The sequence below is a fragment of the Choristoneura fumiferana genome, chromosome Z (assembly GCF_025370935.1).
Source record: "Choristoneura fumiferana chromosome Z, NRCan_CFum_1, whole genome shotgun sequence".
Lineage (NCBI taxonomy): Eukaryota > Metazoa > Arthropoda > Insecta > Lepidoptera > Tortricidae > Choristoneura > Choristoneura fumiferana.
In genome coordinates, this window is record NC_133472.1 from 22,432,073 (window position 1) to 22,456,788 (window position 24,716).

Sequence of the window (24,716 nt, forward strand, 5' to 3'; positions counted from 1 at the left end):
AATGCAAAAAACTATAAAACTAGATTTTGAAATACATAACGCCGTCAAAACATTCAGTGCAATTCTAATAATACCTAGGTACACGTATTTATAATCTCGTTGCACTATCGAGAATCAAAAAGCTCTCGCCGCTGGGTAGGTACAGTCAAGGGCAAAAATATCGACACGGCCAAAGTTGCAAAAATATGTATACACGGCCGTAAGTTAAGTGCATAAAGTCGTGAATACATATTTTTGTAACTTTGGCCGTGTCGATATCTTTGCCCTTGACTGTACTTGGGTTGGGTATAACGATTGAAAATATCTGGAAGATTATTTTTCTATCACATGTTTTTCAATTTCGATAAAAACGAATCCCGCCTTAAGTACAGGTAAATGCCAAGAAAACAAACACTTGAGACGTTTTCAAGACGTTGACTAAGTAGAAACATTTATCCAGTTGGCTTGTGTATCCCCGGCACATAATATCGTTTTTATTAGCTATTTCTACGAGCTTAGTAAAGAAATTGCGAAAGCGCGATTAATGAACATTAACTTTAATAAGTGCTGAAGAAATTTTATAATCAAATAAGTCCTATTTAACTCCTACTCTTAACTATTTTATAAGAGGTTTGGCCCTCAGAAGGATTTAGTTAGCGTACCTAAATATGATTCAGTATTTGTTAACCCGAAATGAACGAAAATTACAGGTCGTATTTTATCCGGACCCCCTCAGAAATGATAAATGTAATATTAACTAATAATAATATAAAAAATACCACAAGCAGTATATCTACGTCCCTATACGCTCTTGCCACTTCATGTTTAACGTTAAATTAAATTTAAATAAAATGCTTGTTTTTCTATACATTTTGAATTTATTTAGGCTAACAGTTATTTTGTTTAAAGGGGTAACATTGAAGTAAATAACATTACTAGTATTTCTTAGGAACCTGTTTTAGATGATTAAATGATTTCTTTGTGGGCGTGTGAAGCTTCTATAGAATTTAACAGGTCGGGTTAATGATGGCTGCGATCATGACCTTACAGTTTTATATTAAACATCGCTTTACGTAGCACAGCTTTGAAAGTTTAAGCCGATCAATCCATTTTGATACGTGATGGTTCAACTTCACTCAAAAGCTATCAAAAAGGGTTAAGCTTTATACAAGGATATTATCCTTATAGTTGTATAGTCAAGAACAACGAAAATAGGTCTAGTTTCTTATTTAAAATCGTGTCTGGTATAAGAGTAGGAACAAATTTACATCAATATTAGTCCAGTACCTAGCTAAACACATTATTACATATGGTCCTATAATTCGATCACCATACGATGACCGCCAAAAAGAGCCTGTTCCTACCGGGATACAATCACGTGAGCTCAAGGTTAGTTGTTAGGGTGACAAATCAAATCACTTAACTTATTAGTCGGTCGTAAAATAATAAGTAATGATACTTTTAATTCCATAGTTGGGAATATTTAAACAATAAATGATAAACTCTTGCATAATAAAGATAATGGAGGATACACAGTCAATAATACACAAAACGCATACCTAAGTCGATCGAGTTCATAAACTTGTGAGCAAAAATTTTATCAAACATATCTGAACACGACTCTATTGTAAACGGCGTAGAAGCGTGTTCAGATATTTTTGATCAAATTTTTACTTACAAGATTATGAAATCAACTGTACCTGGGTAAACTGGGATAAGACCTGGCGCAGCTCACTCCGCGGTTTTGTTCTCCGATACAAACATATTTCGGGCCCCCTAGAGTGTGCTATTCAGTAGTTGCCGCGCAGAGCCTCGGATCGCCCGCGTGATGTGCTCGAGCTTATATTTTATTTACTTGTACTTTTACTTATTCTGTGGTAAGACTTGAAAACATGCGTTTCCGAGGGGTAGGACGAAGCTAGATCTATTGTACATTCACGAAAGTCCCCACATTGCAAATTTCATCGAGATTGTGCAGCTCTTTCCGTGATCCCGAAAATAAGCAATAATTGAATAAAAGGCTTAAAGGTATTACTCGTAATATTATAATAATATAGATCGATTAAAATGTGATTTTATAATGTAATATTTCAAATGAAAATTTAACGTTTCATTGCATTTTCAGTTACAAGTATCAAAACGATCTCTAAGAGTACAGTATGAGATTAGCAAGTCATTTTAATCGTAGTTACATTAAAGAATACTGTCAAACTCTACTTTGCTACCACTTCACTCGAATTTAGTGAGTTGCGTAGTGAAGTACCTTTAAAAGTTAACTAATGCGAATGGATAAAAAATCAAACACTAAAACACAATGCACAATTATATAAAATCGTCATAAAAGTGCGGTTCAAAAATGAGTAAGAATGTGGCAATAACTCATTGGAAAGTTATGCAGTCAAACATATCTAAGAACTCAAATAATGATGACCTGCCAATAACGGACAAAATCCTTACGCTTGTTAAAGAGAAAGGTAAATAAATCAGCTATACTCTCCTAACAATCTTATAGTACATAAACAAATAATTTTCACAATGGAATGAAATTTTAAGGCAATCAAACGCTTTTATAGTTGTTATTATCTGTTCATCTGCACTCCTGTCTGTAGGTAGGTGTTATTTTAAATTTTACTTGCAACCCAGATACAAATGAAATGAAGGTTTATTTTACTAATGTTTTTAAATAAAACAATAAGTATATTGAAGCAACACCCCGCACAAAGTCTGGCAGAAGCAAACAAAGTAGGTACCTAGCTTACGAAGTAGGAAATCATTGGCTAGACCTAGTTAGGTTTAGTTAACTGCAACAAAAACTCGTTTGTCATCAAGTCGAATAAAAAAAAAAAAACAAAAACGCATTAAAATGTATGAGACAAGTATTCATTACAGGAATAGACTTCTAACACACGCGTGTCATAATATCATAGCCTCTCTTGGTCGATTACGGTTAATTATTCTTTTAACAAGACTTAAAAAAAAAACTGTTTATGTGTAAAATAAAGAATTTTTTTAACAAAACAGTAAAACCGTATCCAAAAAAAAAATAACAAAAAATGGAACCGACTACAAAACCCTTGAAAATATTTTTCTAGGTACGTACTAGCTCGAAATCGGTGCCTCAGCACGAGCCAGCAGGAGTGGGACAATAGTCGTCTACCTCTTTTACATACTATGAGTTTCAATCCCTCCTGCTGGGTGGTGCTGAGTCACCGACTTCGAGCTAGTACGTACCTAGAAAAATATTTTCAAGGGTTTTGTAGTCGGTTCCATTTTTTTTTTTTTTCATTTTTTGGAGTCGGTTTTACTTTTTTGTTGACGGTTTTACTTTTTTGTTAAAAAAATTCTTTATTTCTCACTTTTTAGTGATTCGTAGCCAAAGTACATATCACAACGATTCCATTAACCCCAAACACGACTTAGTTGCTTTGCTTTCTAACAGAGTTCCGTTGCCTACCTTCTAGCTTCAGCATCAGATCAGTTCGAAAGAATCATTTACGCGAGCATTACTTAGCTTTGATGAGTTCCATTGGTCATCACGGTCTTCCTCATCAGGTCCAGGTTACCAAATGATACTTTCTGAATGTTAATGCTATAAAATTTGAGGTTTGCCTTCGATTTCCCTAGGATCCCATCATCCGATCTTGGGACCACGTCAGAAGAATACCCTTTTGATTAAAAAAATAATTTTGAAAATCGGTCCACTACTGACTGAGTAATCGGTGAACATAAATAAAAAAAAAAAATACAAACATATGAACATAGAACCTCCTCCTTTTTTGAAGTCGGTTAAAAAATACAGATCCATTCCATCCATGGACACTAACTCTGCCCGTAGTGTGTCTATGTAACTGTTTCATAATTGACACTTAAACCGCAGAACCAATTTAGATGAAATTTGGTATGGAGATAGTTTGAGACTCCGGGAAGGGCAAAGGATAGTTTTATGATTTATCCCGAATTAATTGGATAAACGAATTATTCGCATTTGAAGTTGCGGGCAACACAGTTAGATATGTTCACATGTAATAACGTATTTTTAATGAAACAAAAATACATACTCTGACAGAATTTTTCATTACATAGTCTCAATTTGAGCTCCTCAGACCCCAGGGCCCCGTAAAGATTTTGCGGAGGTTCCGCAAAAAGCTGGAAATAATTAAAAAAGTACAACCTAGCATTCAGTTCGTTGTTTTTCCCTATTTTAGGGCTCCGACAAATATGTAGTTTTGAAATAGGTTCCGTCACCAAAAAACTTTGAGAACCGCTGGTCTAATAGTACCCGCGCCGCTAAATTTACGAAACACCTACATACAGTTAGCGTCAACATATTCGTAAGTATTTATATCGTGAGAGAGCGGCCAAAGTGCTCAAATAAATCGGACTACGCTTTAACCCCAGACAATACAGACGTATTACGATATTATCTGAACACCTCCAGCTCTTCCTTTATTTGATGCTGGATATACTTAGTTTACTCATGGATAAGCATTGTGTATATGTTTTAACACAAGAAATTTTGATACGCATGATGGCAAGGAGAGATAAGCAATGGCAAATAATTCACACAATTGTATTTAGTTTTCCCATTAAAACCAATAACTCAATTTTGTCGGGATTCATCTTGGTTTTTATGAAGAATTTTTCAAATTTTAGATATAATTTGTTTCTTCAAAACACTTCACGATCCGCGGTTTTGTAAGAAAATACTTTATGATAATAATGTGAAGCCTCTGAAAGGGATTTAAATAAGTTACCTACAATATTTTACAGTAAAGTGACCCGTCATTAATAGTTTCAAAACACGACAGCCAACTCATATATTTTTCACCACGTGAAGATACCTTAATTTGTAAAAAAAAGAAATATATCTGTAAAAAATAAAAACCACTTTCGTACCATTTCATACAGGGAACTGAGGAAAATTTAAATCTCACTCCCAATGCGAACACATATTATACATTTGTACTCCTGTTGTTATATTGCTGAAATACAATATAAAATACGGAGAATTTTGGGACAAATAATACCTGTCTTATTTTCTGTTGCAATAAATGATTTTATTATTATTATTATTTATTAAGTATTAATAGGTGCGAAAGCTAGCAAGTCATACACGAATACTATGATCACTATCTTTATAAACTAGGTGTTATGACACTTTATAATGCTAATCAGAATTAATATTTATACGGTTTAGAATAGCAAATAGAATAACACGGATAATTGTTTACTCTATTATTATCTAGACGGTTCGTATGAAAAATAAAATTACGATAGGTACCTATCTTTAAGCTAAATATTTGTCTTTGTAGTGCGTGCTGCTAGCTGTACATAACCTGTAACTGTGTTTTATATCCCTAAATTTTTGATTATGCTCCCCGCGAAGCAAAGCGAAATCAATTAAGAAGCGCGTTTTGTTGGAGAAACAGGTCCATGTGCGACTACCCTAAAAATTTAAAGGTACAGCATTCCACGTTATGTAAATTGTAATTTGCATAAACATTCTGCCGCACAATGTGTTTGCGTTCCTACATGAAATTATTCTGCTATTCGAATTTGTACCGTTCACACCTTGATATTGTGTTCCCAAATTTTGCGATTCTATTCAACCTTCTTAAATCTTAAAACCATCTTATTTGGCAGTCGTGTAATAATGATAAAAAAATACTCCGATAAAATTGTCGTTTTTACCATGACGTAGGTACCTAACCCTTTTGTTTCTCATATTTTTAAATTAAACTGAAAGTAATTAATTAAAATTAGGTTCAAATATGGATCACCTGACAAAGTACTTAGTATACAATCGGATACCAAAATCTCGCGACAATTTGGACTACGAAGCAGTTAAGGCGCAGAAAAAAGACCAAGACAAGGAAAGTGTTGATAAAAGACTACTTTTGCTATCACCACAATTCGGAAGAAAAGACGAAGGTACGATTTCACGATTAACATTTTTTTCATTTTAACAAGAAGTTAAGGTAGGCAAGATTTCATAATTAAATCTCAGATTTCGTAACTAAAATTATCATTTAAAACTACAAGAAAATACTTGACTTATTTATAGAATAGAATAGAATAGAATTGAATTGATTTAATTTATTTGGTGTTAAAAAAAGATTGTACATGAAATCTTAATCTAAATAAGTATAACAGTTGTTAACAAAGCACCAAAATGGATGCCACTCAGCACATGCCGATGTCTGAATTTCTTCAGTCATGGCGCTGTTTTTCAGGGCAACCAAGAATACAGCAGAATAATTATAAAGCTAGACTAAACTAAACATGTGTAGAGAGATGTCACAGGCAAATCAATCAGGGTTCCGCAACGTCATTCAAAGACCAAAGTGCAAGATTTACATGAATAAAGTGCCTAAAACTCAGTGGGTGCCCACGTCGGCTTATGTATTGGAAATTTGAAGGTCGATATTTCATTCATGTCATGGATTTGGTTTTAATCTATAGTACGAGTACGTACACGTGCTATTTAGCTACCTACGTTGAAAATTAGAAGTATTTCCGCGTACCATCGGCACAGCATGGCCTTCGGAATGATGAGGTTAGCACCTATTTCTACCGATAACAAGACTACTTAATACTGCATGCGAACAGTTTTGATACTTGATAAGAATAATCATGATGTTTTACAACGGATAACAATAAATAAATATAAGTCTTACGGTTCCGCCTTAAGAGAGGCATGACAGAAAATACAATAATCTTTAAAGAGATTTTAACAGCTGCATGCCACGACATTGTGAAGGTAGACGGTGTCATGTTTGGAATGCTTTTTTTATCACCCGTTCTCATACACAAACTGAAAGCGTAAAATAAATCAAGGTGGAAAACAAATAATAAATTCGGGAAAGACACGAACAGTAGTGAAAATCGAAAACAATGTTAAACCATTGTGTTGTATTGTTTTGCTCCTAAGGAAAAAGCCAACGTCTTTTCCATATCACCATCAACGCCGTGGTAGTCTTGTGGATTTTACTTTTGACCTGGCCTCATGAGTTCAAACCTATTATAATATTTCAACAAAATCTGAAACATGTTTAATGTTAGCGTAATGGTTGCGGAAATTTTGAGCACCTATGTAGATGCGTGAAAACGCATTTTTTATGGTTCCGGAGCCAAAATGGCAAAAACGGAACCTGTCTGTCTGTCTGTCTGTCTATCCGTCAGTCCGTCCGCGTTCGCGGCTTTACTCAGGGACTATCAATGCTATAAAGCTGTAATTTAATTTGTAAACTATGCCGATAAAATGGTACAATTAAAAATTCTAAAAAATTTTTTTAGGGTATGTCCCATTGACGTAAAGTGGGGAGTGTTTTTGTGTGATTGAGGCTATGTGTGAAATATTCAACTTTAAAGTGCAAATTTTTATTAAAATCTAAACCAGTGGGTGGAAAAAATAGAAAAAATCAGTATGGTCTTAAGTTTATCATACTTTCTAGGAAAACTATAACGGCTAAGTTTGCTTGAGAATTATTAGTAGTTTGAGTAAATAGCAGCCTAAGGTATAAAATATACCTAAACTTGGAAGATTACGTATAAAATACGAAACCCTTAGAAAAATATTACTTAATTTTTTCGTAATGGCTACGGAACCCTATTTTAGGCGTGTCCGACACGCTCTTAGCCGGTTTTATTTTATCTTATGTTTGTTTTTTAGGAGTTCGGTTTTTATAATATTCTAATTAATTACAGTGTTGTTTTTATTAAGGAAAATAAATTAAACATGTGTCTTAATTTTTTGGAACATTTATAATCCTAATCAGATAAATTTTAAATAATCATCAAATCATATAAAGTAGGTAGGTACGTACTATAAATAAGTTTTCATTAAAAATTGCATTTTTAATACAAGCTTTTTTAGCTGAATGTACTTTTTGTTGCCTGTACTGGCATTGTCATCCAAACTATATCGACCATTAACCGTTGAGGAGTTGCGTCCTACGGAGACGATCCTGGCCAGACTACCAGGATGTAACGGCCGAATTATTATATTGTCACCAGATTTACATAAGTGTGATATAGTTATTTGTGTCACAAGGGAGCAAAATGGTGTATTTACGGCGACGGCGTACATTGAATCCAGAATGTAGCGAAGGATTCTGCAAGTGTTAACGCCCAAGATGAAAATAATTTTGCTCCCGAGTGGCTCATACAACTTTTCACACCGAGCGTTAAGAAACTTAAAAAAGAAATATTCTACATATTATTCAAGAACAATCAGCATAGAAAATGGCGTGGCTTTACAGTTATCAACTTCAAAAAATGGCATTTGCAATAAAATACTTAGAAAAGCCTTGAACAGAAAAGTTGCACTTTGCTCCCTCTCGTCAGGGAGGAAAAGTTACTTTTCTGAAGGTGAGGTGTGAAAAATATCAAGTTATTTGACCACTGGGAAATGATTTATTGAATCAGGCGTTACTTTGCGGAGGTCCATCCATATCAATGAACAAAAACAATTTTATTACTTTACTAACTTTTGCACGCAGCTTCGTCCGCGTGGAATTCGGTTACCGCGCGCTGTTTCCTCGAGAACTGTGCATTTTTTCGGGATAAAAAGTAGCCTATGTCACTCTCTGGCTCATAAATATTTCTATGCCAAAAATCACGTCACGTCAATCCGTTTCTACGTGAAAGACGGACAAACATACAAACACAATTTCACATTTATAATATTAGTATGGATGCCCACCCGCGACCTTATGATAGCTACGTTTATGCAAGATATGTGTGTTCATGCAGTTCCTCCACCTCCACACTGGAAGAACACACACAAGTCACACAAACCCATCTATCACTACCACCACACTACTCTGACGCGTTTCGAACTCGACGAGACCTCATCTTCAGAGCAACACAACGGTACACCATGCTACCAGATGTTACACTGTTTGTCTACTTAGTTGAGTTCGAAACGCATCAATGTAGTCTGGTAATGGTGATAGATGGGTTTGTGTGATTTGTGTGTGTTCTATTACAGTGTAGAGATGGAGGAACTGCATGAACACGCATATCTTGCATAAACGTAACTATCATAAGGTCGCGGGTGAGCAAAATAATTATTTTTGTTCACTAGAAAAGAGACAAATTTAACTTGTAACATTTGACCCGCACAAAGGTAAAAAGTACATACACATACGCACATTGCTAGTTAAATAAAAGCTTGTAATAAGACAGTATGAGTTAGTGGGTAGTTTGCGTTCAATTTAATTTTTAATGTAAATTTATGCTACAATTGTTTTTTTTATTTAATTAAAAATAAACCTGCACATTGGACTAAGGCATTTGGGGTTCAAATTTTTAAATTCTGCCTAAGTTCTTACACCGTTTTCCGTTACCCTGTACTTATGTTCCTACATTGGAAAGGATTTAAATGTAAACGAACGTTTTTTTTTCAAAATTTATTTGAATTGTCACCTGACACTGAGTAGGTTTTTATTGTATAAAATTAACGGTTGTTTATTTTTACGTATCGCCATGATTAATGGTAATCAAAATACTGAGCTTTAGTGGAAAATAAAAGAAACTACTTGTTTTATTATGTCTAGTTACTGTTATGTCCACTACTAACCTTAGGTACGTACCTAGTTATAATATAAATATTTTCGAAGAAACATTTGGTACCACCCTCCCATTCTTATAACATAGGTATTCATCTATTCTTACACTGGCAAATTCAACATTATTACACCTACGAATGCAAGCATTTTGAACCGATCACCTAAGCTAGGATGACGTGCAGTTAGATCGCACCTTAACGCGCAGTAAAAATCAGTTTTATTATTATGCTGTTTAGAGTTGCATCGTGGCAATCAAATTATAATTCAAATATTTGATCATAAATCCTTTGTACATAATATTTTGAAACTAACTACAGATTCGTTGATTGAAATTGTAACCAAATAGTTGTTAGTAATTAATATACTGTGAATCATGCTTCCTGGAAAGCGCTACGCCCCTGCTGTGCTCACTGAAGGTATCGTTTTATAATACGGTTATATTTTTTCTGACTTAAGATCTTTTGGCCAATTTCAAGGTATACTAAATTTTATAACTAAGAGCCCACTGGTTTTGGTTTTATCAATTTAACCAAGCTAGAAAAATAATCATCAAAAAGTCGAAAACATCAGAGATTTTAAAATTGTGTTTCTTTTTGACTTGTGTCTTAAACGGCTACATTATATTTTTAGCTATCTTTATCTTTTTATAGTTTAAGTATTATCTTCCCTTCTAAGGCATGGCGTCGTCTTAAACCATATGTGTCATTACTAGAGACAACTGCAAATCGAATCTAAATAACGATAGATGCCCTTGACCCTTGGAGCTAGAGCGTGCAGCACGAAGGCAATTACTTGTAATGCAGTTCACATTTCACACTTCGACGCAGTGAGAAGTTATTTTCTAACATGTATTCCTGGAACTGCTTAGAACTTATCCTGCCTTCGTTCACTTAACACTTGATACCGGAAAAATCGCTGCCTGTGTCAATTTGTCGTCAGTAAATGCCTTAACCTATTCTTGAACGGTTTGCTTAAATCAAAATTGGACAAAAAAATTAATATTTATTAGAAATCCAAATTTAGTGCAGCTTGAAAAGTGTGGCGACGGGGACAAGTCTTAGTTTAAATGAAACTTATAAGATTTTTGTTAATCTCACTTGCTTAGTCGTTTAACAAAAATACAATTATCTATTGAAATGCTACGTAAGAGTGCCCTTGGTACTTCACAAGAAGAATTTTTTGGTAGATATTTTTTGATTTTGTTGATCATTTACATCATTATTTAAAAAATCTACAAATAACACTGAAATATTTTCCACTTACTTACTTTTTTCTTTATCTAGCTACTTTTAAACCTTAATCGCTGGAACTGCTTAAAAGCTAATTAAAAAATTCTTCGATTTCTTTCACTAAGAGAAACCTGCACCTCCTCCGATTAACGTTGCCTTCATTTGTCCCGGGCAATGCCCAGTTCCCTCCAGCGGTCGACAAAGTTTTATTGAACAGCTAGTAGGTTCTTTTTTTATATATAAAAATGAATTCCTATTTCCCTTGGTCACGGCATCACACTTGAACGGCTGGACAGATTTCGCTGATTATTTTTTTGTTGTGTTTGTCAGGAGAAGGTTTTTATAAACTTTTAATTTAAAATTTAAATTTAAAAAAAAAAACTACACCGGGGGCTAAGCCGCGGGCACCTGCTAGTATATTATATAACTAGTATTTATCCGCGCATCTTCAATCTTAAATCATAAGGTCCCGTGAAAATTCCCAAAAATTACATTGCGCTCTCTATAATATTGACATTGCATTGACTATGCCAAATATCATGACTCTATAGTTATCGGATGAAATTTCGAGATTTTATTTGGATTCTGTGGGAAAAGCGAGATAAAAAGTAGCCCATGTGTTATTCCAGATGTATATATCAAATTTTGGGCCAAAACCGTTTAGCTCTTTTAGCGCGAAGGAGAAACAAACACACTCACACACACACACACACAAACACACACACACACTTACCACAAACTTTCGCATTTATTATATTACTGGGATTACAGTAACCTGAATCAACAATTCTCAAAATATTTACAACCGACGATGGGATAGCCGAGTGGTTAGAGAACCTGACTACTAAGCTTGAGGCCACGGGATCGATCCCTGGTCAAGACAGATGTGAATGAAAAACACAATGTTCTTTCTTAAGTCTTTGGGTGCTGAATATATTATGTATAACCCAGCACCCTTAACACAAGCTTTGCTTACTTTTTGACAAAGTGAATTGCTATAAATTGTCCCGTGAAAATTCATCAGGGGACAATTGACACCAATTTACTTTTTTATTAAAAATTTTAACTAGAATAAAAAAAAAACTAGTAGAATTATTGTAAAATAAATACAAAACTCGGTAAAGTTTTCGACTATCATAGTGATATTTTGTCATGTTCTGTTGCTGGTGTAAAATTTATCATGCAGTGTCCTTTTTCATGATATAAACAACATGCTTGCAGTAAAAATTCCATTTTTCGCCTAAAATTGGATAATCTTTTCAGAACGTGTGTTATATCCACGTAACAAGTTATCGCCTGGTGCGAAACCATGCGTCGTGGGAGGAAAACCAATTACCGAAGCGCAGGCTATTGTAAGTTGAAATAAAATATGGTCCTCGTCGTTATGCGTCTAAAAATAACAGTCTTGTAATTTATAGCTTCTGACTAAGGAATTCAACCGTTGAAGGAAAATACTTTAACAATTCTTTAAATTTTAGGAACTCCGCGTTACAACTTTTGGCACGGCTTCATGCTCACCGAGAGCGGAATGGATCCGATCACCAATTGTAATGAGAGCAGCCAGTCAGCCGTTAGGTTATGGGTTGGCTGCCCCTCGAAACGGCGCGAGGTCGTTGCTTGCTGGACTTCAGGCCCATATCATCAAGTGGCTATTATTTGACTCCCGGCCTTTAACGAAGGATAATAAGTCCTTAGAACCCCCGGAAACGTAAGACATTATTATATTTTAATATGCCTCGATATAGTTAGGGATCCATATACTTACCCCAAAAAGAAACACATACTTGTCACTTTAATGTCCGTTTGTGCGTGCGCGCGAGCGTGCTTGCATTTGTCTTCCTATCAAGGTTATTTTCTTTAAGCTTTAATCTCTTAACCATTAAAAACAACATTCTATATATTTCGTGTTTATTGGATTACTCACTTTTTCAAATTTTCTTTACGTGCACGGTTGCGTCCCAAGACGCAATATCGGTCACACTCCTAAAACTGTTTGTGGCAGTTCTAGCAACGTTATTCATTACTCACTTTTATTTTACGAAATATATGCAATATAATCATTGGTTTCTTAGAGTCCGGATGAAAATGTTGAATTTAAATTTTAAAAGCACGTTGGAATTAAGCATCAAACGAAGCTTATCAGCAAGAACAGCGAAATATGTTGCACCCATATGAATTAATCTTTTATAAACTTATTAGTGACCTGCCCTGGCTTCGCATTGATGCAACTTTTAAAGAAAAGAACCAATAAAATATAGAGAGTCTGAAGTTAAAGGCGTTAACTTTGTACCTCCCTTTGTTCAAAACTACTTATATTATATAAACCTTCCGCTTAAATTACTCAATCTAGTGATGAAATCGTATTATTATCTGTTTCGTAGCTTAAAAACCTAAGCTTACGTACATACATCAAGAAGCAACTGTATTTTATACTACGTAACGTAATAAGCACAAGAATAGCCCAATCCCACTAATTCAAAATGTTCTTCACTTTGATCATAACAACAGACCGTAAAGCATTATGCATAATATCACGATGATGATATTTTATGATGTTAAAAATGAGTTGATTTTCAGGCTCATATTATTATAATAGCACTAGTAAAACGACATCGGCGAAGGCGCACAATATAGCTTCAAAATGCCTGTCATAATTCTCTTGCCAGCCACGTGCTTCGGCATAAATCCGCACCATGTATGTACTGTTGGACAATATTTTACTTCAATAGAGAACGTTATGGGCAAAGTCTCTGACAGGGTTTATTCACGTGCGGAATATCGGAGAATAGGATGTAAAAAAATTATTTCGCATAATGCCTAAGACGGACAAGTCGAAATGTTTCGCACACATTCAAACAAGAACAGGCTAATCAAAATGAAGTCTTTAACTTTTCTTGTACAGATATCTGCGGCCCTCTGAGGAACGTCAGGAGGAAGCTTTGTGGCGAGCTTGTAGTGAGGTGATTTGGCGCTGCGCTGGCGGTATGAATATTCCACAAGGAGGAGAGGCTAAAGCTGTGGTGGCTCTACCGTCAGATATTGTATACGTGCAACACAGTTCGTATTATTTTCAAGATGGTGTAACCGAAAAGGTAAATATAGGTAACTATAGTGTGATATTTAAGACAGAGAATAATAAAATAACAATCAAAGACTAAGCTAATATCATGAAGAGATTTTTTTTAAATGTGTGTTTGCTTGTAACGGATAAGCTTGGGAAGCTTGGGAAGCTTCGCAGTGTCTTTTCGTCCAAATTACCGTAGTGTTTAAAGTCAAAAGTCTTTAACCGTGTGTGTTGCCAGTGATGACATACGGATGTGAGACGTGGGCGCTAAAGATGGGCCTCATGAGGAAGCTCAAAGTCACTCAGAGGGCTATGGAGAGGTCTATGCTCGGGGTTTCTTTGCGGGATAGAATCAGAAATGATGATATCTGCAGTAGAACTAACGTTACCGACATAGCCCAAAGAATTGCGAAATTGAAGTGGCAGTGTGCGAGGCACATTGCTCGCAGGACTGATGGCCGATGGGGTCGGAAGGTTCTCTATGGCGTCCGCGGACCGGGAGACGAGCTGTCGGTAGGCCTCCAATAAGATGGAGCGACGACCTGGTTAAGATCGCGGAATCGCGTTGTAAGCGGAAACCCCAAGACCGGCCTGAGTGGAGAGCCTTGAGGGAGGCCTATGTCCAGCAGTGGACGTCTTTCGGCTGACATGATGATGATGAAAAAATATTTTATCTTTAGAAATCATTGAGTAAAATAGGCTACTTTTTATCGGAGGAAAAAGTAAACATCATACCGGACGCAGACGAAGTTTCGCGCACTAACTAATTATGTATGTATTTATTTATAACTCTTTGTTGTACATAAAACACATAACACAAATACTATGTTCGTATCAGATTTTTGAACTGCTTAGCTGGATAAAGTAAAATTTGACTGTACATATTGTTGGAACACTACCTACATGATTTGACTTTGGAAACTATTTATTAATTCGCACTTAATTAATACCGAATTTCAAAATATCTATTCATCATTTTAATTATTTAATATACGAGTAGGTACAGAATTTTTTATTTTAAAATAAAAGATTTTAAAATAGTAAAAATTATAAATAAAAAATGCTATACCCTACCAGGGTTGATGTTAACTTTAAGAACTTTTGTTACATGTATGAAATAATAAATACAACACAAAATAAAATGTTCCCTGTTAAAACTTCAATGACTGATTGTTTAATTCAACAAGCTGCACATTTTTGAATTCAACAACTTGGAGGACGTCCAAATTTTTGTGAAGCGTTTTTTATATTTGGTGAGTACTAGCAGTTATTTTTGAATAATTTTATTGGCACATGAGGTTTTTATACGACTAAACTGGACTAATACTCTAACTATTTCACATTTTTCGAAGAGTGGACCTTTGATAGTTCCTTCCGGATCACTTTCATCATCTTACTTGATAATCCTGCCGTCATGCGTCTGTACACTGTGTTCTGGCATAGAGGGTCAGATAATCGGAATAAATACGTACATATGAAGTATGATGTATTAGCCCTCTAAACTTACAAAAGATAACCAAAATTATTGCTTATTAGTTTCATCCAATTTTTCGTATAATTTAATTTTGCAGAATGATCATGTGTCAACAAATGGAAAATGGAAACGGATAGGTAGTTTTGAAAGATGGTCCTTATGAATTCATCGATTGAACATAAAAAAATGTTTCATTGTCATTGTTGAGTATGAGTAGTTATCTGCTAAACTTATTTCCTTGTTTAGTTTAAAACCGAGGAAGGCTGCGGTGCTTTATTATTGTTGTATGCTGCAGTATTGTCCAGAGGCTGTGAAAAGTAAGTGAAATTAAGTAGAAACGTAGTTTTAAAAAACTCATACCTCAATTTAATAAGTAATTGAAAATAATTAATATTTACTTTAATTTAAGATTGCGTTCTGAGTATAATTGTCTCAACTAAATAAGTATGTAACTTAATCATTCCTTGCAGCATCAAGAAAGATTTAGACGGGAAATTGACATATTTAGTGTCATCTCATGTGGAAGGATCACTTAATGTGGTCACTTTGCTGCTAACGGGACGAGCCACCCCTTATCTTCACAACGGGGTCGTGTATATTGGCGATGAGGATCATTATGTAAATAGCTATTTTCTGTTTAAGTTACCTACTCCTTAAAAATTCAGTTTCAGAAACACCACAAATAAGGAGATCTTTCAAATATTTTACTTGCAAAACAGCCTGTACCACGAGTTATCAAAGCGAAAAATATTGACAATTCTAGTAAGCTGTCACGTCAGTTGTCATAGTAGCATACTCGTAAACATTCTGCGTAGTTAAGTCATTATTTTACTGAAATAGGGTATGTATACTTGTATCAATGAATAATTAAATTTCTTTTGAAGCGGTAAGTTCGGCGGTAGTAATACTACGAGTTTCAATCATTGTAAATGGACCTTTTATAATGAATAATGGTCCATTTAACCCTCATTCCGCTTTACGATTATTTTTGTAACACCATAGTTTATGGTGTAATAAGAATACATCTGTTTTAGGCGATGCCACAGTTTGGCGTATTATCAAGAAGCCCGGTTGGCCTGCTCGTCTGGTATGGAAACGAAGATAACGCCAAGAATAACGTAAATCAGCAGCATCCCGGATCTAGACTGAAGACGCCAGCTATGCCTATTTGGGTATCATCGGTTATTTTAGCTCGAAACTATATTAAATATTAAGTTACCATAGATTCCAGTTACTGAGCCGTGCTGAGCCAATAGGCGGCTGGGCAAGTACAAATGTTGAGTAGATTTTTCATTAAACTAATGTTAAAAACCTATCCTTCATTTTCAAGAGCCCAGTTATACTGTCGATATATATGACGGCGGCCGATCGTAAAATCCGCCAGATCACGAAATTCCTAGGCATAACGTGAAATGGCCCAGATAACGCCACAAATATGTCGCTAAAGTCGAACTTTCAAGTTGGCAGACACATCTATTAGCATTATTGTGTTATACATGCAAACGATTATCAACTTTACTTTTACCACATATTTGGCGATTTTTGACGATATCCGTTGTACGTATCCCTAAGCCTGTGGGGACTAACTATGGTGTGTTGACCCCATGATATTTATATTTATTATTTATTTATTTGGCTGATGGTACATCTAAATTTTGATGCCTACGAAATTTTATGATTTTGTCAAATATAACTTTTGCAGTTTGAAGATCACACAGTTATATTTTAAGCATCAGAAAGGTACTCTAAACAGACAGAAAGACGCAAGCACAAACGCATGCGTGCGTGCACGCACGATTAATTTTGCTATTTTTCCTTTCAAGGCACGGAACTCTGAAACAAATAATTGTCGAATTAAGAACCTCCTCATTTTATTAAAGTTAAAATCGACCTGAAACTTATTTCATTAAAACAGAGTATAATTTCTAAGTATTGATCATAACAACGAGTTCATCGGCTGCGTACCTATTGAACGATTCATTTTTAGCCATTGAGCGTTCAGAGATATATCTTCAGGATTAGCCCTTAAACTCCTCTTCAAGTTAATCGATGCGGGTAGTGGGGTAGGAATTAAAATAACCTCCCCTGTGATGACTTAATGACTTAAAACAACTACCGACGACGTTAATTCAAAAAACGACAAATACACTGCCGACATAGAACGCTTTCATCAAACTATTTAAGCGTTCTTCAAACTAATTTTTAACAATTTGACCAACTTATTTTATCTGAAACTGTTCGCTTAATTTAGTGACCGCAAGTCTCTTAAACGGATTCGATCCAAGAGCGCCGAATACCTACTTACATTAGCATTAAAATTTGACAGCCTAAAATATGGTTAAACAACCTCTTCTGGTACACACACAGCATTTCATTTATAAACACTAGCTTTTGTCCGCGACTTCGTCCGCGTGTACTTTAGTTATCAGGACATATGTTTTAATTAATTGTGACATTTGTATCTGTGTGCATAGCGAAGTACTGCCGTAAACTACAAGTAACAGTTTACTAAAGAACTTCGCTATAAACAACATTTTTTAGCAGTTTTGAAGCTAGTTTATGAAAATTTTATGCAAAGCACGAGAGTAAATTAATTCCATGTCGCATGCTTCCAGCGAGAAACGAATCTTACTCTAGAACCCAAAGTAAATATTCGAAATTGCACTGTACATGTATAATATTTTGTAAATTCGATCAAAAAAAATAAGAACGGATAATCTGGGATAATCACACAAAAATTACGCTCCCATAATATTATTGATTTTATTATGCACAACCCAATGAGTAATTTTTAATTTAGGTACTGCATAATTATTTGCAAATTTATTTCACACATCATTTTAAATATAAATTTTATTTCCACATTTTAGTATGAAAAACCTTTTGAAGTCGCCAACACCATACCGATCTTTTTAAATTGTGTCCAGCCATATTTTTAGTCTAGAAATAAGGAAGTGTCGTAGAAACTCCCCCCTAATAAGTCGAAAGCTACTTCTTCTTTCTTTATCTTTGCCTAGGCAGATCATTTTTATTTTTAATCAGGACCCTAAAAGTATACCAATTTCATACTGCTAAGTCCAGAAATGAGAAAAATTCCATACAAACTTTACCCCCCATTTTACCCTTTTAGGGGTAAGTTTATCCATTTCACCTACACAGATAATTTTTAATTGTAAACGAGAACTTGTATACCTATTTTCATACTTCCAAGAGTTTCAAGTCCAGAAATGAGAAAATTTTCATATAATTTTTTACCCCCAATTTTACTCCTTTACGGGGGAATTTTGTCATTTTCATACTTCTAAGTCAAGAAATGAGAAAATTTCCATACAAATTATACCTCTCCATTTTAACCTTTTAGGGGGGAATTTTATCCATTTCGCCTATACAGACAATTTATAATTGTAATCGAGAACTTCTACACCTATTTTCATACTTTTAAGTCCAGATATGAGAAAATTCCGTATAAACTTGACCCCCCTATTTCACCCCCTTAGGGGACGATTTTCTAAAAATCCTTTCTTAGTGCTCACTTACCTCATAAAAAGAATGTATATACCTAGAAAGTTTATTAATAACTATAATTACTGCTTATTTTTACCAGACTACAATGACATCTTGACTTGTCTACAACGTTTACCTGTTAGCTCCGAGGTTAATTTGAAAAGATTTTGTAGCGAAATAGTTTCATTCCCCTACCGTTTTTTTTCCAGTAGTTTATTATAAACATTATTTACAATGATCCGATGTTGACTACGAATCGTTTCGGGCATTTTTTGTTATTATTCAAAGAAACCGCCACAGTGACACTGTCAATCATTAAAATTATTGCCAGTGTAAGAAATTAGTTCCAATGAAATTCCCCAACATGGCAAATAGTCATATATTTCTGGTCAGGCTATAAATACGAACTTTTCCGACAAACATAGTGATAATAAAAAATCACAAAAGGTTTACGAACACTGTTTCTTATGAATATCTACAAATCTGCAACTGGAGTGCCAATAACGCCGATGGGCGTCTAATTTAGCTTTCCCTGGATACCGCTGACGCCGATGGGCGTCTAATCTGTAGAAGCGTTGGCTTCGCAGAAAAGTACGTAAACTGCACGGCTACTACGAAACTCGGAACTCGAAGTTCGTATCGTACCGTCCCTCTCGCTCTCGTATTAAATAGTATAAGTGTTAGAGGGACCACACGACACGAACTTCTATTTTCGAGTTTCGTAGTAGCCCTGCTGGCGCGCGGCAATGAATGGGTTAAAGAGCTTTACAAACTGCAATGCAATGCAATAAATAATTAATAAATTTCTCTTTCCCTGAATGGCAACACGGGCATAGATAATAGATCGCTCGTTTTTGGCTCAAAATCCGAACTCGTGATTTTATTTTGCTTAATATACAAAATGTACACACCCAATATCATACTTTATTAAGTTTATCGCGATTCCCAAGGTCAAAGAATCGAATTGCTTTAAAATTCCAGACAAATAATGCGTTGTTTGGGAGAAACGTGTCAAAATGGTGTTGTAGAGCGCCATCCTGCTCTATCCCGTTTTTTTGTCCCATTCTGGCAGTTCACTTTTATATTATAGATTACACATATTTCTCTTCACATTCCAGGTTACTAGTTGTTCTGGACATTATGGAGTCTTGTTCAATACTAATCGAGAATTGCTACGAAATTATCACGCAGAAAGAAGGTTATTACTTTTAATATGAACTAACAATATAATAACAATATTGTATTTTCGTGCGACTCTTTCGCGAATGAACATTGTTGTACTTTGGCTACAGATTTGATATCCACTATTACACCTGCGGCGGTTGCCATGTTTTGCTGAATGTGGATACTCGCTCTCACGATGACTCAGCAGGACCCATGAGGAGTGATGACATAAGCGCTACTCCCCTTGAGAAACTGATTCATACCAAGTATGCTCCGACATAAAGTGAAACTGAACTTATTAGTGTAATGAGCGGAATCATACATACTAATATTTGAATTAGACATAGTAATTAGGCGTGACTGACTCTATAAAAAAAACCCGAATATTTCAGCACATGATTTGTAAGATTTTTAGGAGAATTTAATTTTGGTTGACTAATGTTTCCATAGCTCGAAGATTATGCAACTTAAAGTGGCAATGGATGGGCCAAATCGCTCGAACCAGGCAACCGATAGGGAGAAAGGTCCTCGAGTGGTGACCATGAACCGGAAGCAGAAGCGTTGGCAGGTCTCCCCCTCTAGGTGGCATGAATTACGGGCAACGGTGGATGCAAGTGGCGTCTTGTCGTTCATTGTGGCGTTCTATAAGGGTGGCCATTTTTCAACAGTGAATGTTTTCAAGTGTGTTTCTTTATATCGGTCGGTGTTCAAAGTGTTGGTACGGCATCAAACAGTTAACTATATCTTGAATTAAAAATTCTGATCATAAGCCTTTGCAAGAATAAGTCAAGATACTACCCAACCATGTACTGCAATATTTCAGATTAATTTTTAAATTCTTTGTACAATACAACTCCTAGCATCAATTTTGGTCAGTCTCGTAGTAACTGATTGGTGAAGAGAGAATTCTCTCTTCTCATTGCATCTCAAAGTATGATGGTTATAAAGTATTAACTATTTTTATTTCTGTATATATTTATGCACATAATCACTATATTTCGGCATTGTTGCAACGGCAGCCCATGCTATTATAGTGCATAATGAGAGACCATAGCAATTAATACACGGAAGTAGATCTCAAATAAAACGGGTTATTTAACAAACACAATCCGTAATTAAACGTAAATGCCTGCGGCCAAAAAATTGGCCCTGCTAGACTTAAAATAAGTATTTTTTCTGCTTTTAATTTCAGGTGGCAAGATGCGAAAATCACCTGGACTGGACCGGGTCCTCACTTCAGTGATTCTCCAAACTAAAACTTGCAAAACATTCGGGAAATGCACGCTTTACAAATATTAGTAAAAACATTTACACCAAAAAACATTTTTTTTTATTGGACTGGATGGCAAACGAGCATGGACTAGTTTGTCAATTAATTGTTATGTAGAAACCTGTCAAGATACATTTTTATAGTTAATTGATTTAGGCGTTATTTTGGGGAAGTCCATATCAATGAACTACTCGTACAATAGCTATTTTGTTTTTTTCTGTACTACTTGTATAATATGTGATAGTTTAGATTACTAGCGTAGAAGCAAGGTAAAGATAAATATTATAGTTCAAGTTATATAAAGTACTCGTACCTATTACGAAGTCAGAGTAATTGCAATTCAATATTATCTTTACGTAAGAAATACGTCTGCTTCGAAAATTTATTCGTGAACGCGTTCAACGTAATCCTCATACCATATAATTTATAAATATTAATAATTTTAGACGTTTTTTGTTGTTTTGCATACTTTTCTATTGTATCAGTCAAACTTAAGGATGCGTAAGTAGATAAGTTTAGTGCGTATAGTTTAGTGCGCATACGTGCGGGGTAGGTAAGTAGACAAGTTTAGGAAATAAACATTGATAAGAAAGCTACGCTGAGCGACATTATAAAATATTTAGTAATTCTAGTGGTAGATTATCATCACCTAGCACAGCTCGATTAGCGACTAACGATCACAATACTGAAAAAGCCAGAACTTAATAATGTTAATTCTTATTGATATTTGATCATATTATTTTCATCAAAGTACCCACCTTATAGCTGTCTTAAACTTTACAACCCACCCGTGCACATCGAATCGATATTGAAACATCGACAATCTTATCGACCACAAATAAAAATACATACTTAATAATAAAGCCAGAACTTAATAATGTTAATACTTATTGATATTTGATCATATTATTTTCATCAAAGTACCCACCTTATAGCTGTTTTAAACTTTACAACCCACCCGTGCACATCGAATCGATATTGAAACATCGACAATCTTATCGACCACAAATAAAAATACATACAGTAACACCGTAGAATCGATGCATTTTTTTTATTTATTTAAAGGAAATAAAAATATTTATACGTATTTTGCCGCAGTCTACTCTACATATTACATACATGAGTACCTACAGCAAAATTTTGTTTACAATGCACGTGCTCAGAAAGTGCCTCTTGTCGTGGGTCAACATATCCATAGAAAATTAGTGATTCCAGCATGCATTCACAAGTGTGCAAAAAAGTTGTATGGATTTTACTTTCCGCACTTGTGCGGGAAAGTAACTTTTTAAATTGCCAAATCTCGAAAAATTAAGTCTAAAGAATTCCAAACAAATTGACTATAAGTATGTTTATCGGAAATATGTGTAGCTATGCTTAGTAAAAATGCCGTCTTAATTATAATCCTACCCTCCTAACTTACAATAAAGGACGTAAGGTGTCAAGAGTTCACTTTGTAGAATAATAATTAGTCCTTTTGTGATGGCAGGGTAGAATACGTCGTATTGCTAAAATGTGACTACCCGCAAAATATTTATGTTTTACCAAAGATCATGGATGTACGGATGGACGGAAGAACAAAAAAAATAGTTTATATTTATAGCAATGTATTAAAATATGGGTTATATTCAGTAAACTGTGGAAGTTCATATGTGCTATTATTGGCAGAATAGGTATCCTAAATAAATTAAATACTTTCCAAAGTTATTACTCCACGCGGACGAAGTCGCGGGCAAAAGCTAGTTTCTTATAATGTCCAAATGCCAAGTTTCACAAAGAACCATCGATTTATCTTCAACAATGACGATCTTCCACATAAAATTTCATCCCCTATTTCACCCCCTCACAGGAAGAATTTTAAAAACGCGCGAACAAACATCTATTTAATGTTTATCTCTTATAACTTGCCCAAATGTCTAGCTTCATAAAGAACCATCGATTTATCTTCGACAATGACGATCTTCCATATAATATTTCATCCCCTATTTCACCCCCTCACAGGAAGAATTTTAAAAACGCGCGAACAAACATCTATTTATCTCTTATCAAGTACCCAAATGGCTAGTTTAATAAAGATTCATCGATTTCTCTTCGATAATGACAACCTTCCATATAAATTTTTAACCCCTATTTCACCCCCTCACAGGTCAAATTTTCAAAAAAGCTCAAACAAATATCGATTTATTTCTTATTAAGGGCCTAAATACCAAGTTTCATGGCTTTATCTTCGACGGCGACGAACTTCCACCATATTAACTTTCATCCCCTATTTCAACCCCTTAAAGCCTTTTTTCGCGATTGAAGATAGCTTTTGTTCCTTCCAAAGGTCTATTCTATCTCTGTATCAAATTTCATCAAAATCGGTTCTACGGTTTAGGCGTGACAGCGTAGCATTATAGGAGCGTGCAGGAGATAAGGACTAGCCAATATAAGTGTGGAAAATGTCAAGCAACAAGGGTTAATAATTAATCATAAAAAATCACGATACTAAAACAAAGTCTCCTTTACCTATCATTAGTAGCTGTAGCTGTTCTAATCTTCAGAGTCAATGGTTGTTATGAAAGTTGGTTTAATAAAGTGTACACGTTAACGATTTTTGTTTGGCGTGCATGTCGGTATGCCTGCTACTGTAGTAAAAGGAGAATGGCAAATAAATGATGTAGTCACTGCCTCGATTTTTTTCCTCGCTTAATGCATTGTAAAACGTATGATATACGTGTCGAAAGTAGGAAATTCCCAACTCGTGCCGGCTCAGAACACTCGCTTCGCTCGTGTTTCAAGTTCTCCGCTACTCGTTGGGAATTGCCTACTTTCCGCACTTGTATCATAAATAACTATTTTAGTGTATAGCGTTTGCTTCTGGCGAGCACTAATGCAAAGCTCAGCTTACACCTTACGACTCTGGAAAAAAAGCTTTTGTTTCGGTTTTAATATAGATTAAGCCGTTAGTTGATATTTAGTTGAAATAGGCTCTTCATGGAAAAAATAACTAGGAATATAATTATGTATACTGACTTGTCATAGAACCTAATTGCACAGTTGTTGTTGTGCCCCCTATTCCATAAAAAAATAGGTACAAAGCTGAAAATTTGTATAGACGTTTCTTTTTAATGTCAGTTAGTATGGTACACGAAGACATTACTACAGATAACTCCTAAGATACAGAAGAATGTAGAATTATATTGATTAAATGCTTTAGAAGTTAATGTGTTATATTTTTTTCTCCATGAAACCTTTACGACTATTTACGAATACTTATGATTACTTATGCATTTATCTTCTAGGACATTATGCTTATTTAAGTAAAATTTATTTTTGAACTTAATAATTTTTGCGATTCACTACGTCGGATGATGTTATTATACCTAATGACGTAAGTAATTTCTAATTAATATTTTTGATCAAAACAATAATCTTTGCGTAAGATGAGGAGTTCCTTGTAATATTAAACGAAAATGATTGA

At 34.9% G+C, this 24,716-nt stretch overlaps 1 protein-coding gene across 5 annotated transcripts; it reads left to right on the top strand.

The window, feature by feature from the left end:
- The first annotated feature begins 2,363 nt into the window (after positions 1 to 2,363).
- Positions 2,364 to 24,415, top strand: LOC141431647 (inactive ubiquitin carboxyl-terminal hydrolase MINDY-4B). Of its 5 annotated transcripts, none has more exons than XM_074092844.1 (11): positions 2,364 to 2,453; positions 12,044 to 12,132; positions 12,259 to 12,488; positions 13,683 to 13,872; positions 15,032 to 15,097; positions 15,565 to 15,635; positions 15,789 to 15,936; positions 16,353 to 16,490; positions 19,941 to 20,020; positions 20,115 to 20,252; positions 21,179 to 24,415. In XM_074092844.1, the coding sequence occupies exons 1-11, from the start codon at positions 2,372 to 2,374 to the stop codon at positions 21,240 to 21,242; spliced, it is 1,296 nt and encodes a 431-aa protein (XP_073948945.1). In that variant the 5' UTR covers positions 2,364 to 2,371; the 3' UTR covers positions 21,243 to 24,415. The 5 variants fall into 5 exon arrangements, with proteins under 5 accessions (XP_073948945.1, XP_073948931.1, XP_073948938.1 ...); XM_074092830.1 differs by lacking the exon at positions 2,364 to 2,453 and adding an exon at positions 5,549 to 5,910; XM_074092857.1 differs by lacking the exon at positions 2,364 to 2,453 and adding an exon at positions 9,712 to 9,967.
- The last annotated feature ends 301 nt before the right edge of the window (positions 24,416 to 24,716 follow it).

Bases quoted from the DNA above. Each gene is read 5' to 3' on its own strand.
- LOC141431647 (XM_074092830.1), top strand. From the start codon at position 5,751: ATGGATCACCTGACAAAGTACTTAGTATACAATCGGATACCAAAATCT. The intron at 15,937-16,352 runs GTAAATAGCTAT...CATCTGTTTTAG, and splicing joins TTGGCGATGAGGATCATTAT to GCGATGCCACAGTTTGGCGT. The intron at 16,491-19,940 runs GTATCATCGGTT...TTCACATTCCAG, and splicing joins CGCCAGCTATGCCTATTTGG to GTTACTAGTTGTTCTGGACA.